The sequence below is a fragment of the Aplidium turbinatum genome, chromosome 7 (genome assembly GCF_918807975.1).
Source record: "Aplidium turbinatum chromosome 7, kaAplTurb1.1, whole genome shotgun sequence".
NCBI lineage: Eukaryota > Metazoa > Chordata > Ascidiacea > Aplousobranchia > Polyclinidae > Aplidium > Aplidium turbinatum.
In genome coordinates this window covers 32,870,195-32,898,135 of record NC_137478.1, presented here as the reverse complement: position 1 = coordinate 32,898,135, position 27,941 = coordinate 32,870,195, and the positions used below count along the sequence as shown (strand labels likewise).

Sequence of the window (27,941 nt, the reverse complement as noted above, 5' to 3'; positions counted from 1 at the left end):
TACTTTGAATTTGGTGCATTCTGAGAGCATTTTCAACAAAAATGAGGGTATGAATATTCCTGTAAAATGGTGCTGTCCGGTGGCATAGCAAAAGGATAAGATCATGTTTTCTTCGGCATTTTTCGGAAACAAAGCCAAGTCTCTATGTTTTCTTGTTAATTCCTGGCTGAGATGTTTGAATGTTTAGTATTGGCAAAACTCGCTCTTTTAATGCAGTTTTGTTTAAAATTAGGCAAGTTTTTTTTAGACTGAAGCCATCATTTCCAAGCAAAAAGAGACTGAAAGCATCTTTCTCAATATCGTGACGTCACACGCGTGCAAAAGTGGGGTTGTAACCCCCAAGGCCTAACCCCCTCTCCCCTTGGCTATGCTACTGGCCATTGATATCCCAGACGTCTTCATGATATCCCAGTATGGTTTTAGTTTAGACTTTATCCATTTCTCTCTCACTAATCACTATAATAGGCTTACAGAACACTATGCTACATTGGCATACCTGGGGTGGGGTAGGTGGATTGGGCCATGTATTTTGTATTGGCCTAGTCTATAAAACAACATTGTTACAGTGATTGCTTTGACAGAGCAATGCAAAACATATTAAATGCCTTAATCTACGTCGTTATAACTACTAAAACATTTTTAAGGGGAGGGGGGCATGGCCCAATGGCCCCCCCCCCCTGCGTACGCCACTGAGCGTAGGTCTTCTATTTAATCACATGTTAAATTATAGAGAAACACAGGTTAAATTATTGCAAAGCTTGCTGCGGTATCTTTTGTAAAAGTCTGATTATTCTTGCCAGGTAATGCGTAGTTTTTAGCTTCATACATACAGCGCCCTTAACAATATGCGTTTCCAAGCCATACTCTAAGTCAGTGGTTCTCAACGTTTTCAGCACAGAATTCAAAACCTAAATTTTGTAAAGGGCCGCAAAAAATAAATGCAATTGAATGTGAAACTTGATGTTGGACTTTAAAATGTTTTCCCAAACAAGGGGTAATGTTAAAAGATGCAGTATTCAAAAGTTGATTAAAATCATGGTTCGTCAATCGGTTGTGGCATTTGGATTTAATTCCAATCGTTTTACCAAATAGTGCTTCACTGCTTCACACATGTAAGTTATGTTGAACAGAGGCATTTTTCAGTGCATTGCCTATCAAGTTGGGTACTTCCCGAAGAGACTCGACTCCAAAAGTGAAGTAGATGATCACATTTGAATGTTTGTATCAGCTTTACATTTGGCTGCCAATCTAACAGCTCCAGCTAACATTGGAAGGCGGTGGCCAGGGCCCACAAAAGGGGGGGGGGACAACCGGTGCATTGCACCGGGGTCCGGTAAGTTCAAAGGGGCCCGACAAAATGTCTAAATTCACGCGTTAAAAAGATTGATTTCAACGATTTTGTATTTTGTAGTTTTGCATTCTGTAGTTGTGCATGGTGTTTGTAAAGGTCTCGATACATAGTATAGTGACAGATGTAAGTACATTTACATTGATAGCACTTGAAAATAGAAAGATATTCAACTTTGTTTTCTACTGAGTTGACCACTTGCTGGGAAATGAAGAGAAAGTGACCCTCAATCATGCTCTTGAATGCAGTTTCACTCAAACGAGCAAAGAAAACGAAAGGAGTGAAAATAAGAAGCAGCCTATTGATCCTGAAATAAAGTTGGTATTTCTTAAAATCATGAACAATAGCAATGCATTCATCGTAAGTTTGCTCCGTAGTCTCTGCAGATTTCAAGGTCAGAAATGGTATTATATGTGTTAATGTAAAGCTGTATGCACAACTATCAGGCATGGCTGAAATAGAATTGCATATGCGTGCAATGCACACATATGCAATGCTATGTCAGCCATGCCGGATAGTATTGCCACTTTTATCTTCAAATTGGCTGTTTTTACTCACTTGTTGCCATGGTTACAATCAGGTGTTGCCAGAGTTAGGAAGGGTTAGAGTTAGGAATAAGGTTAAGGCTTTGATTTTTGCCCAGGATTGAAAGTTTTTTCCAAAATACAAGTTTTTGTTTTCAACAGCTATAAACGTTTCCTCTAATTTGGGCAGAATTCCTTATCTGGCAACGCTATTGAGGCTATATTTACACTACATAGTGTAAGTATAGCCACAGCATTTTATCTTTGTGCATAACTAGTGTGTATCTGTGAATTTAAAGTTATATTTACACCACCATAATACTGCATTCTTTGTGAAATAATGGAGTGTTAATACTTTAACCTAATGTATGATATTCTTTGTATTATTTTTTAAACAGATCTGGTTTTGAAATAAAAACACTGTCCGCAACACCATGTATGCAATGGTTTTGTGGATTAACGCATACCGCAAATTTTGCTTGTGATTTGTAAGATATTACGCAACATGTCGCGCTGGGGGGTCCGGCAGCAACATCTGCACTGGAGCCCGGCAAGGCTCTTGGAGGCCCTGGCGGTGGCTATTAGATTGTCAAAGGTGTTGCACACATTTCATGAGATACACGAAAGTGTTGATACCGTTAATGCGACTTTTAAATTCATCAATTATGTCCCTAATATAGCCTAACAGTAATAAGCCCAGGTACTTTCGAATGACCAGTTGACTTAATAGTTTAGCTTAACCAGCGCACGGCAGTAAAACATGGGCACCTCTCCACAGGCGGCATCAATATATGCCAGAAATTGCTCAAATTTGGGATGACCAATGGGGTTTGCACAAATCTAATTCACTGTTGACGTTACAATTGTTAAATTAGACATCTTCAGTGCCTTAACTACGATATTTTCTTGGTGTAAAATGCAGTGGTGCCACATCACAAGGGTAATTATCCTCTTCACGTCATCAGAGATTAGGCTATCTTCTTAACGTCATCAGAGTCCATGAAGACCTTGATTCTTCCCTAACATGGAAGTACACTCCTCTGTTGCAACTGAATAAAACTTTGAAAGGTCAAATTTGAAAATTTTGGTGTAAATCTCCTGACAAACACAGCTATAATTGCCCTGTATCCGTAGTGTGTAGAAAGTTAAGGCATTTTTTGCTAGCACGTAAGTTATGTGACAACTATATAGGCTACTCTCGCCATTCTGGGCAGTTGTTCCAGCACAAATAATACTTTTTCTTTCTTGACGGGGGCCGCAGGAAGAATGGTTGTGGGCCGCCCGCATGTGGCCCCATGGTTAAGAATCACTGCTCTAAATTGTTTGTTGCGAGATAAATATTGTTTAATAGCGGCGAAGCTTGATAATTTTTGTTATTCACATTTGTTTGTTGATCGTCCCCTTCAAAATATTAAACATTTGCAAAACTGTTAAATAAGCCAAGTTTTATCTTAAACTTTTATCGCAATTTAAAGCTGAAAATGCGCTCAGAATGCACCAAATCAAATGTAATTTTCAAAGTTTAGAGCGTGAAAAGAAGTTTCTCAGAGAAAAATAGAGAACTTTTGCTTAAATTTTCTCCCACCGTTTCTATCCACTTGTAATTTACGAATCCTAGATACGGTAGCTAGAGTCTTCTACAAGTCAGAAGTTGTGAACTGAGCAAATGGCAGTTGAGCAAGTGACAACTGAGCAAGCCGAAGCTTAGCATGTCACAAGTCCGCAAAATCAATTTAGCAAGCGATGACCAAGCAAGTCCGAACTGAGCATGTAAATCTCATTTGCTGACTTGACAGTAGCTGAAATGTCCTTGCTGAGTTGAATCACTTGCTGATGTCGTAGGCCGAGTAGTCCGACGACTGGGTAGCTACAACCCTGGCGGATAACATACATTTATGGTGAAATGACATCAAATAAACCAAAAACAACATTTCTCAAGCATCTCGATCCTTGTGCTTGAGGTAAATATAACGGAGACTGTCATCATCTTCATCATAACCCAATCCAACAATAGCAGCCACAATCATCAACTTCTGTAAAAGACAAAGTTAATAATTAAAGAAGTTTCCACACTTGGAATACTTTGCCTCCTTTCAGTTGTTTAGGTTGTTTATCGATGGAAGACTAAGATGTTGAAGCAATGTAATGCTGACGTAAATAAGTGGCGTTGATTGTTTAAAGGTAAAATCAACAATAGAAAAAAAAACTTTGGTGTTGTAGGCTACCTATAGGTTAGCTAGGCTACATAACCAAAAGCAAAATATTTTAAGATTTTTAATGAACAATTTGAGGTTAGAATTTGATAGATGTAACGTTAGATAAAACGTTGATACTTGATACAACGTAACTCTCACCTTGTTGTTCGACCAATCAAGAGCTTCCTGCAACATGATTCGTTTCCTCCCGCTTGGATCTCTCTTCCTTCCATTACCATCGTCGAGGCTATCCAACTTCTCAATTCTCTTCTCAACTTTATTCAACACCTCGATGATGTCATTGACAGACAAGAGGTTGTCACCGAGATTCATCCGATCAATCTAAACACAAATAATTGTGATTCAACAATTAAATGATGATATGTTGTTTGTGACGTTATGTTTATTCGTGAAAATTCAAAAAAAATTGTCAGAAAATAACAAAAATTAAAAACTCATTTGAACTCCGAGTATAAAAATGCAATACAACGTTGAATCTACCTAGCAGCCGATGTTAATGTAACTATAAACCAACGCAATTAAGCGTTGGTTGAAAAATTTAACACTTTGCTCCTCAAAGGGAGGCCAGATTTGGCCCCCCCTCATATTTCCTTTGATTATTTGAAGCACAGTAACGCCATGCACTTGGTTTTTCTTGACCTTTTCTAAAATTGCCAGGCGGATCTGATGATATTAAATTTGATGCTAACAGTTGTGTAGTTTTCTTGTAAATTCAAGATTTTGTTGAATTTTTGCTATTTCTAGCTAACTTTCAGCAAAGCGTGAAATGGATTACATTGCGATAACAAGCCATAAGCTCATAATTGCTTCGTGCATCGATATGCGCGAGCAGAGAGAAACATCCTCTTGTTTTCCTTTGTTTGGTTTGACCTCAATAATACAAAGCGCGTTATTTCTTATGCTACAAAAGAAAAGCCAGTGATCACAAAGCTGTTAATTAGAAAAAATAATAGCAAACGTTTTTTGCGTTATCAGCTCTACAAAGAAGAATAGCAATCCACGATCAAAATAGTAGGCTATGTAGGCCACAAACTATTCAAAACAGTTGTTTCAAGCAGATAATATTCATTGACGAATAAAAAACGTTACAATAAGAAATCTTGGGTAAAGGCACGAAAACCTGGTTTCGAAATAAACGTTCTATGGAAATACTCTCATTGACAAGCATTGCAATTGCGGAAATGTATGACTGCAAATGCTTTTGGGAGATGGCCGGAGAAACAGCGTTTTTGCAAACAGTAGGCTAATTGTGAGATACACTCAAAATTATGAGATAGGCTCCATTTACACGTAGCAGCTTACTCGATGGCGTCCCTTCCCTGCTTTAAGTCTTCTCACAATCTGGCACAAAATGATTATGTTTATTGTATCTCTGCAATATTTTTTACGACAAACTTTGAAGCTTCGTTATAATCATTTTTATCTTTGAAGTCAAAAGTTAATTTTTTTTTTGGCCAGAAACATAATTGCTGCCTTGCTGATGTTGTCGCCTTTACGCGTATTTTTTGTGCTTCAAACAATAAGGACCCAGTCAGCAATCCAGTCCTTTTACATTGATTCAACATTTGTAAACGTTAAATTTATGTAGATTTGCTGACTGTGGGCTATTTCACATTTCCTTTGTTTACGCATGTTCTTCAATTCGCTGTTGCATTGTTTCGACGCTGGCGGACTAAAAATGTTATTTCAAATTGGTTGACACAATCTTCAATAAAAAGTGAGCTTCGAACTTAGCTTTGTTGATGTAAATGCTGTATTTTTTGTGGATGTAATTTATGAGTCATGTTTATAAACACCCGTAAGCGAAATGACTTATGATGTGGCCTGCATGATATTTGTGTTGCGACTTGACACAAATCCACAATTTCAAAAGCACCTAATTTGAACTTAGAAATTTCAGATAATTTCAACAACTTGTTCAATTGTCTTCTCTCTACTAAAAATATTCATACTACAAACTCAATTGTAGACCTAAAATACACAAACGAAGATGTAAACAGCTATTCAAGCAGGCTAAGGTGTTACTTATGAGAAATTTGGTTCCATAAAACTAGAAGCTAGCCATGAGTTTCGGAATGCATTAGTTTAGAATAAAAATGTAAGACAACAAACGCAGTTTTGTTCTTTTTCAAATTCGTGTAACAATGTTACTCTGATAGTAACTATTTTAGAATCAGTGAGTAGCTTACAATAAGATTTGCTCGCAAGTCGTAAATTCTAATCAATGCAATGATTCGGCACACCGCACACACACTTCGTGCGTTCGATCGAGCTCTTTGTTATTCAGAAGTTTGCATGAAATCGGATTAGCACGGTAATTAAATAGCGGCAAGTTAAATCAAAATTGTCGTTTTTGGGTACCTTTGCAAAAATTGAAATATCAAGTTTAACATATAAAATTTTTAAATAATGACTTTCCAAACTTATAGACAAATGATTTGCTTTCACACCAGTGCAACTTCTGTTGAAATAGCATCAGCGGATAACACGTAACAGCTGATTGAATTTGATCCAAAAACGGCCCCCCCTTGAGCAGTTAACTTCCAAAAAAACGTTGAAAAGCAAAGGGTTAACATGACTTACGGATCTACGCATCGATTTGATCGCCTTGATCCATTGACAGAATTGGTCGGAAGTCATTTCGCATCCCTCCAGATTAAGCTTTACAATTTGCTCTGGCATCGATTTGAGGAATGACGTCACCGCATGGATGTCATTCTGTGTGGTGGAGCAGTGCCGGTCTTAAAGTATTTCGGGCTCTGTGCGGAATATGCTTTGCGGGCCCCAATAACAATGATCCAATTCAGTAGCGTAGCTAATTATTTTGAAATGGGAGGGGATTGGTTTAATGGTCGGCGGACGAAGCTTGACGGCTTGTTCGCCGAAGGCGACACCCAGCGGCGGGAGGTCTGGGGGCCTGGGGCTTCCCCCAGAAAATTTTGAAAAATTACTTTGAGTTTGGTGCATTCTGTAAGCATATGTTCAACAAAAATTTGGGTATGAATATTACTGTAAAATGGTGCTGTTCGGTGGCATAGCAACATGATAAGATCATGTTTTCTTTGGCATTTTTCGAAAATAAGCCTATGTCTCTATGTTGAGTCTGGATGCAACCTATTTCAGTCAGATAAGTTAAATCTGGTGTGTCCGCCGTGAGATTTAATTTGTCCGCCGAGATAGCTGCTTAGACTGGACACGTTTGTCCTCTGTCAACAAAATCGAATTTCGACCTATTTTGTCCCCTGAAAAAATCGAGAGAAATTTTGAAATGTTTGCGGCAACTGCAATCAGCGACTTCGGCTCTGTTGTTTTTTTTTCTCGAACTTATCAGGATACGAAATGTTCAGGGGATGAAATAGGTTGCACCCGTTGAGTCTCTATGTTTTCTTGTTGCTAATTCCTTTATTGAATTTACTTGTTGAATTTTTCCATTAGAAATGACAAAAATTACTGCATTTTTTGAGTAAATTGCGGGCCCCTTAATTTGCGGGCCCTGTGCGATCGCATGGCTTGCACACCCCAAAGACCGGCACTGGGTGGAGGCACCCATCCGTATCCTCCCTCCATCAAAATGACTTCTTGCGGCCATGGTAACATCCTCGCCGTTGCCTTCCCTCAGGATTCTGCTGATGGCGATGATGGAGCGATTATCATTGTGATCTAATAATAAAGGAATAATATCAATCAATATTAGCTCGGCGAACCATGGGCCTACCACTAAATATGTGAAACATTATTAGCGTAAAAAAAGCTGTGTCCACCAATTTAAAACATTCACTTACTTGCAGCAACTTCCCGAGTTTTCTTGTGCAGCTCCGTTCTAAATACTTCTTGTTTTTGCAACTTTTCACCTGAAATGATGTTTATTTCATATTAAATATTAGTTTCATTAATGAATTGGTATCCACTCTTTCTAAAATATTTATCTGCTGCTCATAACCTTGGATATAAAATCAACAACAAATGTCACAAACTCTTGACATAATTATTTGGTCATAATCGAATCATCAATTAAAAATAATTTATAAATAGGCTATGTTTGCTTTAATGATTCGGATCTTGGCGACCTTGATACACAGACCATGGCAACGTGCAGCTTAAAATTTGACTGGAGGCCGATCTGTTATCAGCCAAAATCGTTCATATAAGTTGATATTGTTTGAGTATTATTTAATATAGTCCTTATTTTTTTTGTTGGTTTTGAGTTACTTTAGTTTAGGGCTTCTATTACCATTTAAATAACGGACTAGATTTTGGCATTTGTGCTCAGGGTTACCAGGTTGGCTTTTTTCAAGCAAAAATTTCTCAAATTTGGCTCTTTTTCAAGGCCTTTGGCTGGAAGATTTACGGTTTGGCTTTTTTTTGTAATTTGGCTTCTTTTTGGCTTTTTTTAAAGTTTGGCTTTTTAACCAGTTATAGATTTTTTTTTACTTTTTAACCTACTGAACATAGCCTATACATCTGCAATTTTTCTCGTTGCTAATTCCGTAAAATCCTGACTAAGTGTGAACATCTCAGACAGCAAAATCCGCCATATTTATGTTAATTTAACATCTGCAGACGTTAAATCGATGTAAAAATGAAGGATTTTGCTGTTTGGGATGTACCCTAGGGTGACTACTGACCAGCCTTGTTTAACTCTCGATTGTCTGGAAAGTAAAAAGCTAATGACGGCAACCATGATAGATGAAACAGCAGAACGTCCATCAAGGAGACGAAGCGTCAAAGTAGATGCGTTTCTTGGCAATAAAGGTCTAGAACAGTTTTGCAACTCTAATTCAAAACGGCTTCTTCAGCTGTTGGGTGTAGATGAAGCAATACTTTCGAAGGATCCTGCTCAGTGCTCATTGGACTGAATATGGTGCATTTATTCAAGCTTTACACAAAGCAAAGGGACTTTCAGCAGTCAATGACAGAGCAGAGAGAGGAGTTGCTGTAATTTAGGATTTTAACAAACTCAAACTAAAGATGAGGTCCAACTTCAGTTTCTTTTGCAAGTTGTTACCGGTACTGAATACCGGAAACTGTTTTCCAAATTGCAACAAGAACAATATTGTCGATAATATCGCTTCTCGCATTACAGACCAGAATTGCATTTTAAAATGAATATCGTCACCAGTGTTCCCCAAGGTTCAAAAATTGAGAAAATAAACAAAATTCTGTCAGGGATATCTTGAACGACGGAATTGCTGACTTTGCAAATTTCGATAAAGCGATGGACACTAGAAGGGTCAGCGCTGTGAACGCCCGAAAATGAAAAAGGCGAAAGTGCGTGTCAATTACGCTGTTGAGAAGTCGCCTTTTCTAGATATCCCTGCTGTGAAGCTAAAATAAGGTCTTGAAAGTGGGCACTCCTAGGCATCTTCCCTAGCAACGCCCATAGCAACAACTAATGGCTGGCCTTGTCTATAACTTAAGATCATCATTTTAAAGCAAACTTTTGCTGTTAGTCATCCAAGACTATTGAGTATTGAACACAGCTTTAGTTTTCATATTTAATTGATTATTGCATCACTTTTGGGCAAGTTTTAGTCATCAAAAATAGGAAATAAAGTAAGAAAATTCAATTTCGTGGTATTGCTAAACAAAGAAAGTTGGATAAGGTTGGTTGTAAGTTTAACAATGGTGGCAGACTTGATGAACTGTTACTGTAACACAAGTGTAACCTTTCCTGTAACACCAGGAAGCCATCCAACAACAGAAGATCAAAGTTCTTTTTGCCAACCTTCTACTTCAGCAAAAAAAATTAGGAAAACAAGACAGTGGCAAAATCTCTGCATATTTAGAAATCTGCCAAATACTCAACAAGTTTTGACTTGACAATCAAGAAAAAAAAGCTTTGACATATCCAAGGCCAGGAGAAAAACATTAAAAGCACTTAAGAAAAAATTACAAACCCAAGCAGAGACATAAAAGGGTCTAATTATGATAAAAGAGGCTTTAAGGTGTTGAAAATGTTTATTGTTGTTTTTTGTAAAATGTGATTTTTGACCAAGTACCAAATTTTAATCCCAAATATCTCTTTCATTTATTTGCCAATCGCTTTCAAATTTTTAACACTATCAGACAGAGTAAACATGCAAAGCCTCTGGTCAAAGAATTTTGGAAATTTTGTCCATGATGCTGTCGGCACCCATTTGTTTCATGTTCGAGGATCAAACATTTTTGAAAAAATGCAACAATTCGAATAACTTTTTATTTTCTTAAAATATCTTCATTTCCTTCCATGGAGCTTCCGTCTTGATACTTATAAACATTCTGTTAAAATTTGATTCAAATCCAGTAAGTGGTATTAATAATATTTGTGTTTAAAATTTGTGTATTTTTCACCACTTGGTGGCGGTTTGGGGAAAAACGGCCACATTTTCAAAATTTTTTTTGCTTTTTTTAAATTATTTAATCTTCAAGCATCATTTTCAAAACAAGAAATGGGTTGTATGTTGAGAAATCCACATTTTAGTTTGTGCAGTAATGATGCAGTAATGATGCAGTAACCCTCCTATTGTGCACTTCAAAACAGAGTCAGCAATCCTGTTGTTCTAGATATCCCTGAATTCTGTAGACCGTTTCGTGGTCACAAAAAAGATTGTGAAATGAAGATTTGGACAGATTTCACGAGTCTTAATTTCTTAGAGGGAACACTGATCGTCACATATTTTTTATAAAGCTAATGCCATCATACCTTTTGTGTTAAAAGGTGTTTTTTCTAAATAACTGCCTGTCTACTTAAGATAGATGCTTTAATGTTCAGAAAGCAGATCTAGGAAACTATGTTTTCTGCATCTTTTGACACAAAACCGTACAGTATCTCTAGCTCAAGTGGTTTTTGAGATACGCAGATTTGGTATTTTGAGGGAGGGCACAGTAGCCTACTTTAGGGGGGAAGGCCACCCCTAAATCAACTTCAAATTTAAAAAAAGTTTGCAGGAGTAGTTTTTTCTGACAATCTCACCATTTGAAAGGGTGTCCCAAGTAATATTCAATTTTAAGAGCCACCTTAATGTACATGCAAAGTGAAATCGTGCAAGACTCAACTGATGACTTGTAACTTTTTTCAAATATGATTCATGATTTCATGCCAGCACCAAATGTTTCCGCTTATATGTTTGGGTGCACCTTGCAAGGTGAAGAGTGTAATTGCCCCTCACGTCCTAAATTGTAAGTTTATTTTGAATGTGCAACAGTTTTCTAAAACAGGCTTTTTAGGTCTTCAATCAATATTTCACACTCTTTTTAAGAGTGCAAGATTTCTTACTGTTTAATTGAAGAATATTTTGAAGAGCCTTTTCTTTGCCAAACATACTTTTGTTCTGGCTATGCTCTCTGCAGTGCACCTTACGAGGTAAAAAGTGCTTTGTACTGGTAATTCGTCCATTTAATATCACCAAGTATGTGATGATAACTTGTTTTTAGTACTTGATAGTCATGCTCTGTTTGGCTTTTTTTGGCTCTTCTAAAAAGATATTTGGCTTTTTTATTTTCATTTTGGCTGGACTTTTAGTCAAGTTTGGCTTTTTTTGCAATTTTGATCTGGCAACTCTGTTTGTGCTGGAAATCCAAAGAGTATCTGGCAACACTGGTAAGTGAAACAAATTTTTTTGCATAAAATTAGGAGTTTTGCAGTGATTTTAGATTCAGTGATCACACTTTGACAATTTGAATTCTCAAAACTCTCATTTTAAATGGACATAAAGTAAATTTAGCTTCGAGTTCAAAATTAAAATTACATCGGTCTTTTTTAGTCAGGCCTCTAGTTCGCACATTGTCAACGCCTGTGTATGTAGATTGCCATGGCTAGGATAAACAAATCCTCAACTTTGTTTGTTTTATGTTTGTTTCATTTTATAAATGTTTTATTTTATCTTAAATGTTTATGTGGTGCAAATAATTCATTGGTCATGGCATTTTTACAAGAAGCAATCTCAGTTGGTCAGTTGTGAAAACTTTCAGGATTAAGGTTTCAAAATAGTGTTTCAATCTGAGAAAATAGATTCTCACAAGACAAAGATTAGTGTTCATGGATAAATCCTCCAAAATATTGGATGATTAAATTGCATTCAATTTTAGTTGGATAACAAAGCATTGTCTATTATACATAATTACCTTCATTCATGCATGAATCAAATAGAATTCCGGATAAGAATTGAACAACGACTGAAGTCAGTGACCAGTGATCGACCAGGGATGCAACCTAGTTCGTACCCTGAACAGTTCGTACCCTGAAAAGATCGAGAGAAAAACTTTAAAAAATCGGAAGTCGCTGATCGCAGTTTCCGCAAACATTTTAAAATTTTCCCCCTGAAAAGATCGAGACAAAGATAGCACAAAGCCGAAGTCACTGATCGCAGTTTCCGCTAACCGTAACTCTTACCCTAACCCTCGCTCATCGCAGTTTCCGCAAATATTTTTCTGCAGTTTCCGCTAACCCTTACCCTAACCATAGAGTAATCTATGCTCTAACCCTAACCTTTGCTGATCGCAGTTTTCGCAAACATTTTTCCGCAGTTTCCTCTTACCTTTACCCTAACTCTAGCCTAACCATCGAGTAATCTATGCTCTCTAACCCTAACCCTTGCTGATCAATCGCAGTTTCTACAAATATTTTTCCGCAGTTTTGCAGTTTCCGCTAACAACAGTTTCCGCTCACCCTAACCCTCGAGTTTGTTTGCGGAAACTCCGATCAGCGACTTCGGCTTTTTTTAATTTTTTCTCTCGATCTTTTCAGGGTACGAACTGAGGGTACGAACTAGGTTGCACCCATCGACCAGTAGGTTAGTTTGTACAAATGATGTGAAATTATCTAACGGCATTTGATGGACCATGTATAAAGCGCTAAAAAACTCTTGAAAAGTTTGGTGTGTAAAATACAAGCGTAGGTTACCCTCTAAAAGACCACACCTTCGATTTGAACCAAATAATGTTACAACAAGTGCTTGGACTTGTTCGCTTGTCAGGTGTTCTGCTTGAATATCTTCAATTGTGATTAATACTGTTTTATTGTTTTGTAGCTTGAAATGGTAGTTTTGATAAACTGATCATGGATGAAATATTTGCTGTGTTTCTTGGTACGGTAACTTGCATATTTCACTCCTAACCGTGTTTGCGTGTGGGTATGTACATAACCATTTACGTACTAAGCGAGACTAAAGAGATGCCAAAGGAAAAAACCTCTCACGCAGTAGGTTACTCTAGCGGTATGGCCTAAGGTTTTTTTCTTTTGCGATCCTCAGTTTCACGTTTGCAACAGATCTCTTCCTGGAGCAAACAAAATAAAATACATGTCCAGTAGGTAGGCCTACACAACTTAGCGTTTGATACTCCTTTGCTATCATGCAACCAGCGTGCGATTGAAAACTTAAGTGGCTCTGACGTACATCTACAAAACCTGTGCCCCAAACAGCAAACTCCGCTATTTCTACATTGATTCAATGTCTACAGACGTTAAATCAATTTAAAAATGACAGATTTTGCTGCCTTGGGCGATAATTCGCGGCCAAACGCTCATCTGACTTGTAACGCTCATCTGACTTGTAATATTACTATTCGACAAACAAACGCAGAAATTTTGGTCGTTCGACAAGAAAGAAAAAATTGCAGCCCTGATCAAAAGGTCCTTATTTTAATAGAAATAGAATTCTATTTGAATTAGGGTAAAACAGGCTGTAAGGGTTTTAGAGACTGGTAATTAGCCTATATTTGATGTAATTCACTCTGGCTTTTTGTTTGGCATTGAGCACTTTGTAGTATTAATAGCATTTATTGTTTTATATTCGCTTTTCGTAATTATTCGTTTTTGTTAGGGGGAGCGGTGACATTTTGCCAGTTCATGAAGGGGGAGTTGGGCCAAAAAAGGTTGAGAAACACTGCACTAAACAATGCTTTTTGAATGCAACTATGGCAACCAGTGTGTAAAGTTAAGCACTTCGTTAGATTTTATTTCAGACATATGTGTTCGTAGGGCCTACTCTCAGGTTTTCAAAAACTATCATTGGCATCTTTGACCAAGTTGCTTTGATAAGAGTTAGTGATATAATTTTACTGTTCTAGCATTACCGTATTTCTAAACATAGCAAACTTAACTTTAGAATTGAGTCGACAATATTGGGATGTCATGGTGATGTCGTTGCTTTTGGTCATGTTGGGTCGTTTTCCCATTTGGACCACATCATTAAACTTATTTTGGTACCGTACAGTATGTAATTCTTAATTATACTTTTCATTTGTATTACGGTATGTCATACGGTACTGTATTTAAAGTGTCCATTATCTTGAAATTAATGAATTAAGTATATCATATGGCAATCCTTTTTGGATGAGGTAGGCTAGATTATTTAGCGTTTACACTTTATAAACCTAATTTTATGCTTACGATATATATTTGATTAGGAATTTGTTGTGACATGATAAGTATATCGTAGGTTTAAGTATTGACTGATAGTCACAGCAGCTATGGCAACATTTGACCATCTTTCTGATAGCTCAATTGTTGATGTTTTGACTTGTGGAGTTTTGCGGCCAATTGATGTCCTCAACTTTGGCTCAACATGTCGTAGGTTCCATGCTGTGTGTGGGGCAAATAGTGTCTGGAGACACTTTTGTCAAATCAGTTGGCCATATCTGATGCGAAAAGAAGGACGATTCATGAATGTTCTCAAGCACTTGAAAATTTCCCCAGAAATTAACTTAAAAAATGATGAAGAAGAAGCAGCCCCAGAGTGGAATGTAGTCTTCAAACAAGTACTGAAAATATTTGTTGCTTTGAGAAGTATTTTGAGAGATCATTTTCTAGAAGATGAACAGGACGATGCTGCGTTTGATATGTTTGATGAGTTAGTAAATCAATACACCTATGAATTTGTTGCTGCAGTCTTACATGAAATAGTTGCTACAAAATGCAAAATCACTGCAAATTTAACTGAAAAATATTATGCAAAACGAGCCTATTGCATTGTCAAGCAAAAATGGTTAAGGTCACAATTGATCAATCTTATAGACGTTGAAAAGACATCAAACTGTGCAAAGACGTTATTTCATCATTCAGCATTGTTGCAAGGAACAATTCTTATTGAGCAATGGTTCAATCTCCTACAAGAAGACTCTTCATTGGTAGTGGATCGATTTATAGAAGATGTAGCTGCAAAGACCATCAAACACTATAAATCTTCTTCTGTTGAATCACACGATAGCTCTCATTCACAGATTTTACAAAAAAAAGTTGAGTCATTAAATCAAGTTTTCTTCAATGACTTGAAGTTCAGCGGAAACAAAGATAATTATTTCAATGTTAAGAATTCCTTTATTAGTTCTGTGATCGAATCACGAACAGGGATCCCAATTATACTTTCAATAATATACCGAGAGATTGCATCTAAAGTTGGATTGTCACTGGAATGCGTTAACAATCCCGGCCACTTTGTATTGCGCTACCAAGTGGAAAACCTAGAATCTGCCAAACCAACTATATCCGATATTGCGAGGTAAGAAAAGAAGTTAAAATTTTATAAGAAAAGTGATGAATTGGATGATTGATTGTAGGAATCTATATTTTCGGCTCAAGAAAACTTTATTGAGAAGCTGTGAAACTTGTAGCAACTTAGAACTCATGACACCAGTTAGCCACCAAGATTGAGAGAGTAAAGTTTATGCTTGTTCAAGTGTTGTTGTCTGTAATTACTATTTCATGAGGTGATGGTGAGTAGACAGCTGTCCTTGAAACGTGTTGGTCAAGCGCACACCTCGCGGGTTGAATCAGCTCAGCTGGTTAAACATCCATGTTCATATTTAAATGAAGAAACGTCAAGCTCAAGTGACAATGGTTCGAATCCAGGGTGTGCGCTTGAGCAACACATTTCAAAGACACCTTCCATTCAGCAGCACCTAATGAAATGTTCTATTTGCTGAGAACAACACTTCAAAATTTGGCAGTAATTTTACTCTGTCGACTTCTGTGACGGGTGTGTGTCAGTTGCATAAAGAATTATAAAAAAACTGCCAGGCTTAAGCTCGTAAAGAAGCTTTCTCAGTCTGAGGGAAATATTTTCATAATCCATCAAATAAAAGAAAATCAAGTTTCGCTAATAATATGATACAAATTGAACAATATATATAGTTGTCACTAAAATTGTAACAGTTTTTAAATTTGTGTCATTCATGACATAATTCCTAATTTATTTTAAAGAAATTATCTTTGTTTGAAAAATATGTTTTGTCATGCATTCGCAAGTGATGCCTTGTTCACTGCACAACATACTTCCTCAAGATAACCCATGGTCCTGGCAACATAGTTGCATGTGTTCTATTTATCTTCAAGAATCCGTTTCTTACTGCTTCTTTGCTGATTTCAGAGCTTACCGGTATATTGACGTATTCAATGATGGGAGAATATTGGAATTCAGCGAGCTTCGCAAAGTTTCACTTCGTGTGCACCCTGCCACCATAAGTGAGGTACTAGGCTGATAATGATTAATCAACTGCGCATAATGTGGATCCACAATATTTTGATGCTTCTGTTTTTCTAGTAACCTGAAAGTTGTTTGTTTATTTATAATGCTCATCAGTTTTTACGACAGTGGAGAATGCAAGGAAATGCACAAATATTGGTTATTGCGTCTTTCCACTCCAACCACACCCACTCATACTACTAGACATAAACCTGTGGTAGATTAATTAACATGCAACAGATACGTCACCAACTAAATCCCTGGTGTCTTTTTTGTCAGGTCCTTCACAGAGTATCGCTCAACGTTGACACCCATGCCAGGATATCTGACCAGATGAACTTTAGCGCCCGCACCTCCCTCGATTCCATCAACCTATGCCTTATATTTGATCCTGAAAGTCACAGGGTCAGTGGCTTGAAATGTAAAAAGTTAAATCAGCTGATTGCAATCGTGTGACTCATGCACGCTAGAAAGTAAATTAAGTGAACGTTTCACCGTCGGCAGCATAGTCTAACGGTTTGAAGGTTAGAGAAGTAGGGCTAGTCATTGCGTTTACGTGGGTTCGATTTTCCCCCCTGCCATTACTCTCGTTTCTTTTTTAATTACCAAACAAGGTTCAAAGCAAGAATCTACTTTCTGGCTGAGTGTTAGAAGGGTCACTCACCATGCTGCAGTCAGTTGGTTCGTCGGGTTCTAACTTCTGTGTTAAAGTGGCTATCAGTCAAAACACCCAATCTACTGCAGCGGCGTACAGATTACGAATATGCTTACCGGAGTTGTTCGTTGCTAAATCAGCAGCTAGTGTATTAGACTTCGCTGATTGTTTGTTTTCATCTCTCCAGGTGCGGGCGAGGAGGATCCAGATGCATTTCGATCAAGGCTTCAATCTCTCCACCATGTTGGAGGACAACCGAGCCATCCCAGACCAAGCAAGGATTGATCTGTCGATGCGGCCATCTGAGGTCAGTGGGGTTATGTACATTGTACAACTGCATTCCATGAATGCAATGACGCGTTGTTGCTTAAGTCGTTGTAACTGAGCAAGCTCCCACCAAACCTGTGCAATCCGCCACACAGTTGATGCAATATTTTGTTTTCATGATGTTATTTGTAAAATATCATTTTGGTTTGAAGACAACAATTATGACTTGTTTCCGGCTAGGTCATGGAGGAGATGATACTGGAACGGATCAAATCAAGGAAGCTCAAACTGGAGAAACAGAGAAAGCGGGTTGTGTCATTGAGGTAACGGATTGTTGTGTCATTGAGGTATTTGAGGTAACCATCATCTTGGCGAATGTGAAGTGTTTATGCAGAATAAAGATTTATCTTGTATTTTACAAATAAAATATTTCTTTTTTTGTACCTGGCGAACCCCTGTGTGCGACATGGCCGCGTTCCGGAATGCCTTCCACTAATTGTGACGCCTCCCATAATCAAAGACGCGACATATTTTGTAGATCTGACGATGCAAACGAGAACGTGGACTATTCGGTTGGCATGGTGATGCGTCATCGCCGCTTCAATTACGTGTGCGTCATAAGAGGCTGGGACAACGTTTGTAAGATGCCGGAGTCGTGGAAACGTCAGATGGGGATTTATAGTCTGCAGGACGGAGCTAACCAACCTTACTACCACGTGCTCGTGCATTATGACGGATCACAGAGGTTTTTATCGAGCACCATTGTTACAATAGCATCGGCTTCTACGCCATCCCTGCATACAACTTCACTGTTCGATCACAATAATGTTTGATTGATTGATTGAGTCTTTATGCTCGGACTGGAAAAGCTTCTTTGAGAGCTTAATCCTGGCAGTTTCGCATACTTGTAGAATGTAGAGGCTTTTGCAGCAGGCCCGGTCACCGAGTTTGACAGAGTGCAGTTTCCGATTGTTGAAGTTTTGTCTGTAAATTGGTTTATCCACTAGGTGCCGCCGAGTGGTGAACTGTTTTTGAATGTGTTGCTCAAGCGCACACTCCTAGATTCGAACTGGCGTTGGTTGGTCTTGCTGACCACACAAACCACTTGTCCGAGCCATTAACGATGTTGAAGACGTTGTTCATGCGGAGCTGGTGAGACGAACCATTTGATCTCATTATGACGCAGATACGCTGCCCAAGAGAATCTTGAACCTGTACGTCAACAGAAGGAGGTGGACCACACGGAGGTTGGGAGATACTTCTCGTCCACCTCCAGTCATCCCTTTCGTCGCTATCTTCCCAATACTGAACTAGCTTCCTGCTTCCCGGAAGATGCCGCTGTTGCTGGCACACGTCCCGATGACAACAATCAATCGTCGCCCTCATAGTGAGGTCACGTGATGATGCAGCTAACTGACGTCATGTTCTGTTCGTCGAAAAAGCTTCACATTCCTACAGTCTGAAGAAGATGCGTTCTCACCCTGAGGTGAACCCCACGCTCGAATATTGACCGCTCCGGTTGAAGATGTTGCAATTCTAATTGTGTCCACAAGTGTTGCTGCAGAAGTAGATACGTTTCCTGTGCATGATCAAATATGGATTTTTTATTGCTCTAGATTTGCATTTGACTTGCGTCTTACGATGTTGTGCATTTGTTTTACCTTTTTATTTTAACTGCTGTTGTTTGATAGCTTTTGATTTGATTTTTGATTGATCTTTGAGTCCGGGGCGTAACCACCGAGCTAACGGCTTTGCGATGCAGCATTGGTTTGTGTTCAGCCAATCCTATACTTTAGGCCTATCATATTTTCATAGCCCAAAAAGAGGACACGTTTCGCCAACAAGTAAATACTAATACAATTTTACGTTTGGACAATCTTTTACATCTTTTAAATAATTTTAAGCATATGCAGCAACAGTTATAGCAAAAAAACAAGATAAATTTGTAGGCCTATGCCAGATCTGGTCTATGAATATTTTGCAGCCCCCTTATATGGCCTGATTTGTTAGCCTACATTCTGCAACACGTTTCTAGACTTTTCCAACGTTTGGTTACTGTCTGAGTGAAATTTTCAAAATCATATTTTAACATCTTTTGCTCTCTTTTCCAAGTGACACAATGAGTTTCAACATCGCAAGGGTTGGAAAAACGAAGACAATTTAACCTATAAGATTTCATTCAGACTGATAAAAGGGCTTGCATCCAAAGACTTTTTAACAGTCTGCTTGAACGCTTTTTTAATATTGTTTTTCTCATTTTTGACTGCTTCCTCAAGGCGACAAAAAGCTTTCATATTATTACGAGTCGGCAAAAAGTGAAAATATCTGATTTTTAGAAAATTTAAGTCAGACAGCAACGATCGCAAAATGTGACATCAGGCACCACATCCAGGTAGCATTGCCTTAACTTTTTTCATTGAGAAAGGATCAGCTTGGTAATTACAAAATTGTTGGCATGAAATATGATTGAAATTGTTTGCTACTCAATAGTTAAGATTCTGAAAACGGACTGAGATAACTGAAAGGCTGTTTGTTTCCATGCACCATTGAGGCTGAAACGAGAATAATTGTACATACAGTAAACTGTGTTCTATTTGCATCTGCATAAACTGAAAGTATCTATGCCACGATTTGTTTTTGCAGTAGCCCACCGTAAGCTATGTTATTCATGGTGCACTTTTGGACATTCTTTCCTACTTTCTTCACTTGACCAACGAGCCAAACTCTTAAGTTAGTAATCATAACGTCTACAAGCGTTGAATCAATTTAATAAAATCTGAGTAAAAAGATTATTTTTTTGTAAAAGTATGCAGAGGGCCATAAATTATAAATACGATAAACTCTTTAGCATTGTTCTGTGTTTTGGTCACATTTTTAATGTATTTCCTCCTGATTTAGCCTACGTAGCCCACTAATTTTTTTTGATTTCTCAAATTTCTTATTTCATCACAAATTTCCTCATAAAATTCCAAATTCAAAGTCACAAATTTCTGATAACTGCGAAACAATGGTGTTTGATATGTTACAATGCACCTGATAGTTTACGTTACAACAACGGATCAACAAGACATAGGCTACGCCAATTTTTTGAATTATCTTTGAATATTACATTGGTGCAGAAAATTGTTTTGGAAAGCACATACAAGCCATCGCCGAAAATTCGCACAACAATAAATTCCTGTTAAAAATTTAAGTAAGAAAACTCAAAATACCAAAAAAAGAGGACATTTGAGCATTTCTGAGTGTCCTCGGAGGACTATTCATTTTTCTTGAAAAAGAGGACATATGGCAGCCCTACTATACTTTGTTGATAATGCTTCATCGTATAAACTCTTCATCCCAGCACCGCACTGCTGACCATAGGCGCCGACTTTTATTTTTGCACGAGGTGGCGGATAGCACAATATGGCAACCTAAAAACTTTCACACTGCAGGCTTTTGTTTGATTTTTACTAAGCGTGTTTCGTAGATGCAATTGTCTTTTCACACCTGATTTGTAGCTCGATAATTTACAAAGCAACTTTAAAACAAAGCACAGGAGGTATGTCGTGATCTTTATTGTTACGTTGCTGCTCTGACACTTAACATTTGGCAAAAGTATTTTTGCGAACAGCAGCTCTGTCAATCAAACTGTTAATCAACTGGTCAAGTTGTAACCGTGAAGCTTCAGCTTGATAAACATTTAAAATTAGGACGTGGCTCAATCGCTGTTGCGTCATGGTAGATCGCAAGTAGGTTTTTATGCGCCTGAGTGCACTAAACGATCGCTCCACCTCGCAGGTGGTGGAAGGCAACGATCAGTATATTTTTACAATGCAGACCACGTTTGCAAGCATTAATGAAATTGTTTCATTGCTTGCCAATAGATCAAGCAGTTGCGACATAGTTAAAACAAAAATCTGTTTTTGCTGTTGAAAACTTTTCAGCTGTTGCAATTCCAGACGCAGAAGCGTTGGGTTTATGTCATCTTTATATGTGGCAGCGACATTTTCAAAAGCAGCTCTGTTCTCTTCCGATGCTTCATCCTTGGAAAGCAGAACTGTTTCCATGTCATTATCGTTTTCATGTCCTGCTGTGAATAACGTGACAAAAGTGAAGAAGAACACTGTTTAATTACGTTTAAATATAATTGCTTTGGTAGTAGGCATCTACGGTAGAAAAAAACGGTTGCTGTTGCTGGTCATCGAAAGATCTTGCAGTACGTCTATCACGGCCACGCGGCAACTGCAAACCCATATCATGATACTGATACTTTCATGCTGGCTGAAATCCTGACTAGACGCAACAAAAATGACTCAATGGAGGGCTGCAATTTTGAACGCTTTTTCAGTGGCATCTTTTAGCTGAATAAAACTGGAATGTCGGCGAAAACCTTTACTGGACGACTTTTCGTAATTTTTTCTATGATGTAACAAGCAACTCCCATGTCAGACCAATAAATTTCCGCCTCACAGTTTGTCACGCATTGACACGCAATATTAGGCTACTGCATGAAGTAGATAACAAAGTAGAAATTAAAGCATGAAGTAGATGACAGTACACTCCAATTGAAATCGGAAAATAATTCAAAATGCAAAATCTTGAGTATATAATTGAAAAAGGTTGCTTTTATTATTGAGAATTGGCAGGGGGTGTAGCCTTTCTCGAATAGAATCATGTAAACGCGGAAATTTGCAGAACGTTAAAACTGCTACTTCACTAAGTGCACTTTTTAAATAAAACTCAAAAAGTTTCGAAGATTGCATTTTTTTAATGAAATTTAAAAATAGATATTCATTTAGGGTGTGGAGCTATCAATCATCGAGATAATTTTATTTCCAAATATTTTATAGCGGTCACAATTTATAGCGATATTATAAGCAGTTTAAATTTTTCAAAAAATATTTTTGAGGGAGGCAATGGAAAGATCTTATTTTATTGATTAACAAATCCCATTGTAAACCTAACAAATGTAACAATGACTTATAGTTCAGGCCCTTAGGGGAATCTTTAGGCTAAACGTGTTAGCCTACGCGTTGTTTTTTTGCAGTTGATCAACCTAACTTTGATTTTAGTGGGTGCCGCAACTTTTTGGGTCACGTGATCACCCCCAAATAGGGGATTCCCCAGAAATCACGTTTCAGCTCTTACGTCATTTTTGTGCAATTACATATTTGATTTTTGTATATTTTAACTTAAAAAGCACATACAAATAAGTGAGACAAAATAATTTGATTGATGACGTCATCACATATATTTTTTTGCTTTTTTAACCTATTTTGGTCGTTTGCCGTTGGTTTTAGTTGGAGTACCGGTTTCTAAAACCATTTCACAATTCCTAAAAGTAGTTTCGTCATGATTGCATCTTTTATGACGTCATCATTACATTATTAAAACTAGACAACTTCAAATTCAGGAACCAAAGGTAGCCTAAGTTTATTCCGAAAAAAGCGATCAAATACTCTCATTATAAGTTTTGCAAATGCTTAAAATTTTACAATTGCAAGCAATAACAATAATTCCAGTACAGTATGACGCAATAACGACGTCATCAAGGGAATAACCAGAAGAGCAGTTACCAGGGTGAATTTTCCTTTTGGTCATGCCACTTTAAAATTTAAAATAATATGTAGGCCTAATTATAATCTACAAACCAAATTAATACACGACCCCAGATGATGCAATGTCAGAGTCTTAACACTGTTAATTCAAGATGAAAAAACTAGCAGTTTTCGATGTTAAATTCCTACCATACGTAATTTGATGTTAAAAAAATTCGTGTACGACAAGTTTTTTCAAGTTACAAGATAGAGTTTAGAAAGTCAAAAGCATTTCTTGAATGGTCAGTGTGGATTGGAGATGAAACGTCAATGTGGATTGAAGATGAAACATCAGAGAGGATTGGATATTTTGTGGTCGAATTGCATGTTTCGTACTCGCATGAACAAAGACTTGTTCATTTTATGGATTTTTTCTTACAGGAACATCGAGAGCCACAAGTAGACTGACAAAACGGAACAAGCTGATTTGCATCATTATGTTTCCAACCCCAAGCTAAAGGAGAAGGTAGTTGCTAAACATTTACTAGGATTGATTTCCGTATTTCAGCTTGATGTATCGCTCTGCGTGTATGTTGCATCAAAGCAGCTGACGTTGGTGGCAGCTTTTCAATAGTGCAACCATTGGTCATATAACGGCATTCGTCTACATCCGTGATAGTAGGACCATTGCCATAAAGAGCTATGACATACTTTTGTATGTCATTTATAGAACTAGGTGAGCTTGAGAAATTCAGAGATTTAAATAAGCCACACATTGCGGTAAGATTAAGCATCCAACAATCCCAAGCCTTTTTTTCCAAAGACGAAACAGTATCACAGATTGTGATAGCATAAAACAAAGGTAAAGAAGCGCAAATCATCGGAGATTGAGGTGAAGATGAAACAATATCATAGATTGGAATGAAGCGAGTTTTTTCTCCAACTCCAAATTCAACCCATAGTTTACAGATTTCTAACTTGTCAAAACACGAAATTGCAATAATTACCACATTAGTAGGCCTATCTACTGTTTTGACTATGGCATCGGTTTTTCCATGTTTCACATGGAGAAACATACGGGTGTCTGCCTCTTCGTGATCACATGGGGAAACCTCAGACATGTCCAATGTTTGATTGTTAAGAGCTGTATCTAACGATGTTACAACAATCGTAAACAAGTTTGGATCGACTGAAGTTATCACAGCTTGTTGAACCAGTTTTGTTGCTGTCATTTCCCAAAAACTCAGACCAGTTGAGAGGAAGACGAGTATTACTTGTGACAGCCACGTAACATCCAGACCCTGTTTCTTGCAGAAGATAAGCCTCAAATAGCTAGGCCTACTGCCATCACAGAACATGCCAGCAGTGTGATGTCAGCCGATTATGAAGTAGCGAAAGAATCTGCCTCGAAAACCGATCACTACGTCCTTGATGGAGGGTTCTTGTTGCTTCGAGTGCCATTGAAACTGGAGACAGTTATGGGTCTATTGCACAGTCGTATGCAAATTTTACCATTTGTCATTATCGCTTAGCAACGGTGGTCTTTGATGGATATGGTAGTCCGTTTATCAAAGACAATACCCATCAAAGACGCGGCATGAACGTCCACCGGGTTGTTCACTTTACTGTAGACGCCGAGTTCATTGGAAAGAAGGAGCAGTCTTGTCTCGAGCTTTCAACAAGGAAGGATTAATTTCTGCTCAACTGAGGAATAGAAGCTGCAATGTGATGAACGCTCCAGGTGATGCAGATTGTCACGATTTCTTTCTATCTCTTACCAGGAAAAAGACTTGGAAAGATTCAATGACGTAGTTTAATGGGTCAAACCGAAAAGCAGTCAATTAAATTCACGGATAGTTCTACTGGTGAAATGATATATAAAAACGCTTGAAGGACTCCAACGAATGGTTCACCACTTCCAACAATTAATCAAAGTAATAGTAAACAGCAATAGATTCCAATGCTTGCGACTATTGATCGAGTTTAACGTGATCCACTCACAGCTTCTCATACGATTCTAATTTCAATCAGAAATTATATTAGCATCAACTTTGCTTTACAGTACTCGTATTCAATACTTCCACTCTCGATCAACAATAATCTTTGCGTCTATTAACAACTGCTACTACTACAATAATGAACTCTCATCACCAACTCATCATAATACAACTCCCATAATAATAATCTCAGAAATAATCATTACACAAACTACACCACTATTTATAGTTGGCTGTTCAGTCCAGTAACTTCGAGAAGGGTACATCATAAAGAACCATCGTTCGGTCACGTAGCATTTAAAAGGTAAACAACAGAAGTCTCTAGAAGGTCACGTTCGCAAGAAGATTCTTACATAATAACGATTTCGCAATCGGACATTTACTGATAAACAACCTTATGACGTCATGACAAACGACGCTCAGAAATCATGGAAAACAACAGAACCTTCTAGATTTGCATGCTTACAGATGATTCAAGAAATACGTTACATAATACAAATTTCTCAATCAGAGGTTACTTCAGGTCATAACCGATAATAACACAACGCACCAGAATTCCATAATGAAAATAGCACATTCGTTGAAGATACAAAGCAAGCCATCGCGAGGCATTTGCACCTTGATTGTGACATACGCCCCCCCTTAGAATATTGTTGCAAACAATATAACAACACAATCAATATAAAACACACCATAAAACAATTAATTACTCAATAATCAGTTCTCATAAGTCTATCGTTGCATGATCTACCAACGATAGCTTTTCTCAAAACAATAGTCACGTTTTCTGCGAAAGTCTCCAACGTCCTCAACATCTTCAGTGCATCGGCGAGCGAGATGACCCATCTTCCTACATCGGAAACATCTCCTCTCCGGACAGTCCTTGGCGAGATGACCTTCTTTACGACAATTGTAGCAAGCCTTTTCATCAAAAGGGCAGCTCCTGGCTATGTGTCCAATCTCCCCACATCGGTAGCAGTGGTTGTCACGGCAACGTCTATTTTCCGAATGTCCGCCGTCAGCAACGCACTCCCTGGCGAAGTGTCCGCGTCTACCGCATCTATAGCAAACTCCAAATGGTCGTCGCCTGCCTCTTCTCCTCGGTTCTTCGCGCTCATTGTATCCGTCATCGTGAGATCGTCGCTGATTATCTGCAGAACAATCTCGAGCAAAGTGACCATTCTTGCCACAAGAATAACAAGTAACTTCAGAATTTCTCTCAATAACATTTCCGATTATCAGATCAACTAAAGAGTTTTGTAAACATAACGCTTTCACAGTCCCACTACAATACGGAGTTTCGATAGATATCATCGCTAACGGTCCTTGGATTGAAGTGGTATCTATTTTTGTCACATGGCCAGTTTTTCCCGTTAATTGACTGTCTTTAACCAAATCTCTCCTCACTATTATACCAGTAGAACCAGAATCACGTAAAACTTTTACCTTTTTGTCTCCAACTTTTCCATCCACTACTGGCAGGTGATCTTCAGGTATTATTTTTCCGCAAACATCTTCATCCGGATTCTCCTCGTCAAGCTTGGGTTCAGGAATCATTAACGCACAACCGCATCGATAAACGTCCGTGTCTTTATCTTTTCCAGACTGATTGGGTAGGGAAAACGACTTGTCCTTGCATTCCTTCGCTTCGTGTCCTTGCCTATTGCAACGATTGCACCACTTCCTCGATTCCTGATGATTTCTGTTAGTCTTCCTCCGGCAGTTAACAGATTTATGACCTAAGCCATTACAATTAAAACAACGTACTTCTCTTGGAACAGCACCTCCTTTAAAATTATTTGTTTGCTCCTCGTCATTATCGCATGACAACGTTTCTTCAGTCGACAACTTCTCGTCATGAGCAACTAAGTACTGTTCTGCCACACTGGCTATTTCTTCTAGATTCTTTGGACTTCTCTCCATTAAATAAACAGACAGATCTTTTGAACATGAATCTGTGAATTGTTCCTTAACTATAAGGTTTGCCAATCCGTCCAATGATTGATCGGCCCCCGAAAGTTCAAACCATTTTAACAAAAGATTTCTCAAACGTTCAATAAATTGACCTGGGCTTTCGTGTTTTTCAGGCTTTGCCTCACGGAATCTTTGACGGTATCCATGCTCGGTAAAATTGTATCGCTTTAACAGAGCTAACTTCAATCTGTCGTAGTTCATGGCTTCTTCTTGCGAAAGTCTTGAATATACATCAAGAGCTTGTCCCGATAATAACATGCTTAGCTGGGTAGCCCACGTCGACTTCTCCAATTTGGCTATTGTAGCATATCTTTCAAATCTTAACAGATAACTATCCAACTCATCTTTTTCTTCAACAAATGATGGCAAATCTGGACGTCTAACTTGCGCCACAATAACATCTCGAGCATTATCATTACTAGAATTAGATCGCTCACCAATGTCCAGCTTTTGTCTTTCTAATTCAAGTTTTAACTTTTCCAATTCATATTGCGCTCTTCTTTCTTCAGCTTCTGCTTCGCGCTGCGCTTGTTTCTCTTCAGCTTCTCGTTGAGCTTGTTTTTCTTCAGCTTCAGCTTCGCGCTGCGCTTGTTTCTCTTCAGCTTCTCGTTGAGCTTGTTTTTCTTCAGCTTCAAGTTCTGCTTTCCTTATTTCACGAGCAGCTCTTCTATCTTCTCTTTCGTCAGCTTCTCGCTGAGCTTTCTGGTCCATTATCTTGTGATACTCTTCCATCACAAACTGAGACTTCTCATTACCAGTCAGCCCCATTCGTTCAGCCATGCTCCCTAAGTCTTCAATCATCTCATGTTTGACAGTATCCGCCATCTTGACATTAATTTATTATTCTTTTAATAAATCTTCGGTATTCTTCGGTTTTTCGGTTAATTTTTTCGGTTTATTCCCGGACGAGCCCCCAGAATGTCACGATTTCTTTCTATCTCTTACCAGGAAAAAGACTTGGAAAGATTCAATGACGTAGTTTAATGGGTCAAACCGAAAAG

At 38.1% G+C, this 27,941-nt stretch overlaps 1 protein-coding gene across 1 annotated transcript; it reads left to right on the top strand.

Moving 5' to 3' along the window:
* Nucleotides 1–14,480: 14,480 nt before the first annotated feature.
* Nucleotides 14,481–21,815, top strand: LOC145774196 (F-box only protein 21-like). The gene is made up of 7 exons (XM_082585371.1): nt 14,481–15,565; nt 16,433–16,532; nt 16,808–16,933; nt 17,371–17,490; nt 17,691–17,773; nt 17,989–18,195; nt 18,637–21,815. The coding sequence occupies exons 1-7, from the start codon at nt 14,538–14,540 to the stop codon at nt 18,836–18,838; spliced, it is 1,866 nt and encodes a 621-aa protein (XP_082441497.1). The 5' UTR covers nt 14,481–14,537; the 3' UTR covers nt 18,839–21,815.
* Nucleotides 21,816–27,941: the final 6,126 nt, after the last annotated feature.

Coding starts and splice junctions, on each gene's coding strand:
- LOC145774196 (XM_082585371.1), top strand. CDS start 14,538: ATGGCAACATTTGACCATCTTTCTGATAGCTCAATTGTTGATGTTTTG. Junction 15,566..16,432: donor ACTATATCCGATATTGCGAG/GTAAGAAAAGAA, acceptor TGCTGATTTCAG/AGCTTACCGGTATATTGACG. Junction 17,491..17,690: donor TGTCGATGCGGCCATCTGAG/GTCAGTGGGGTT, acceptor GTTTCCGGCTAG/GTCATGGAGGAGATGATACT.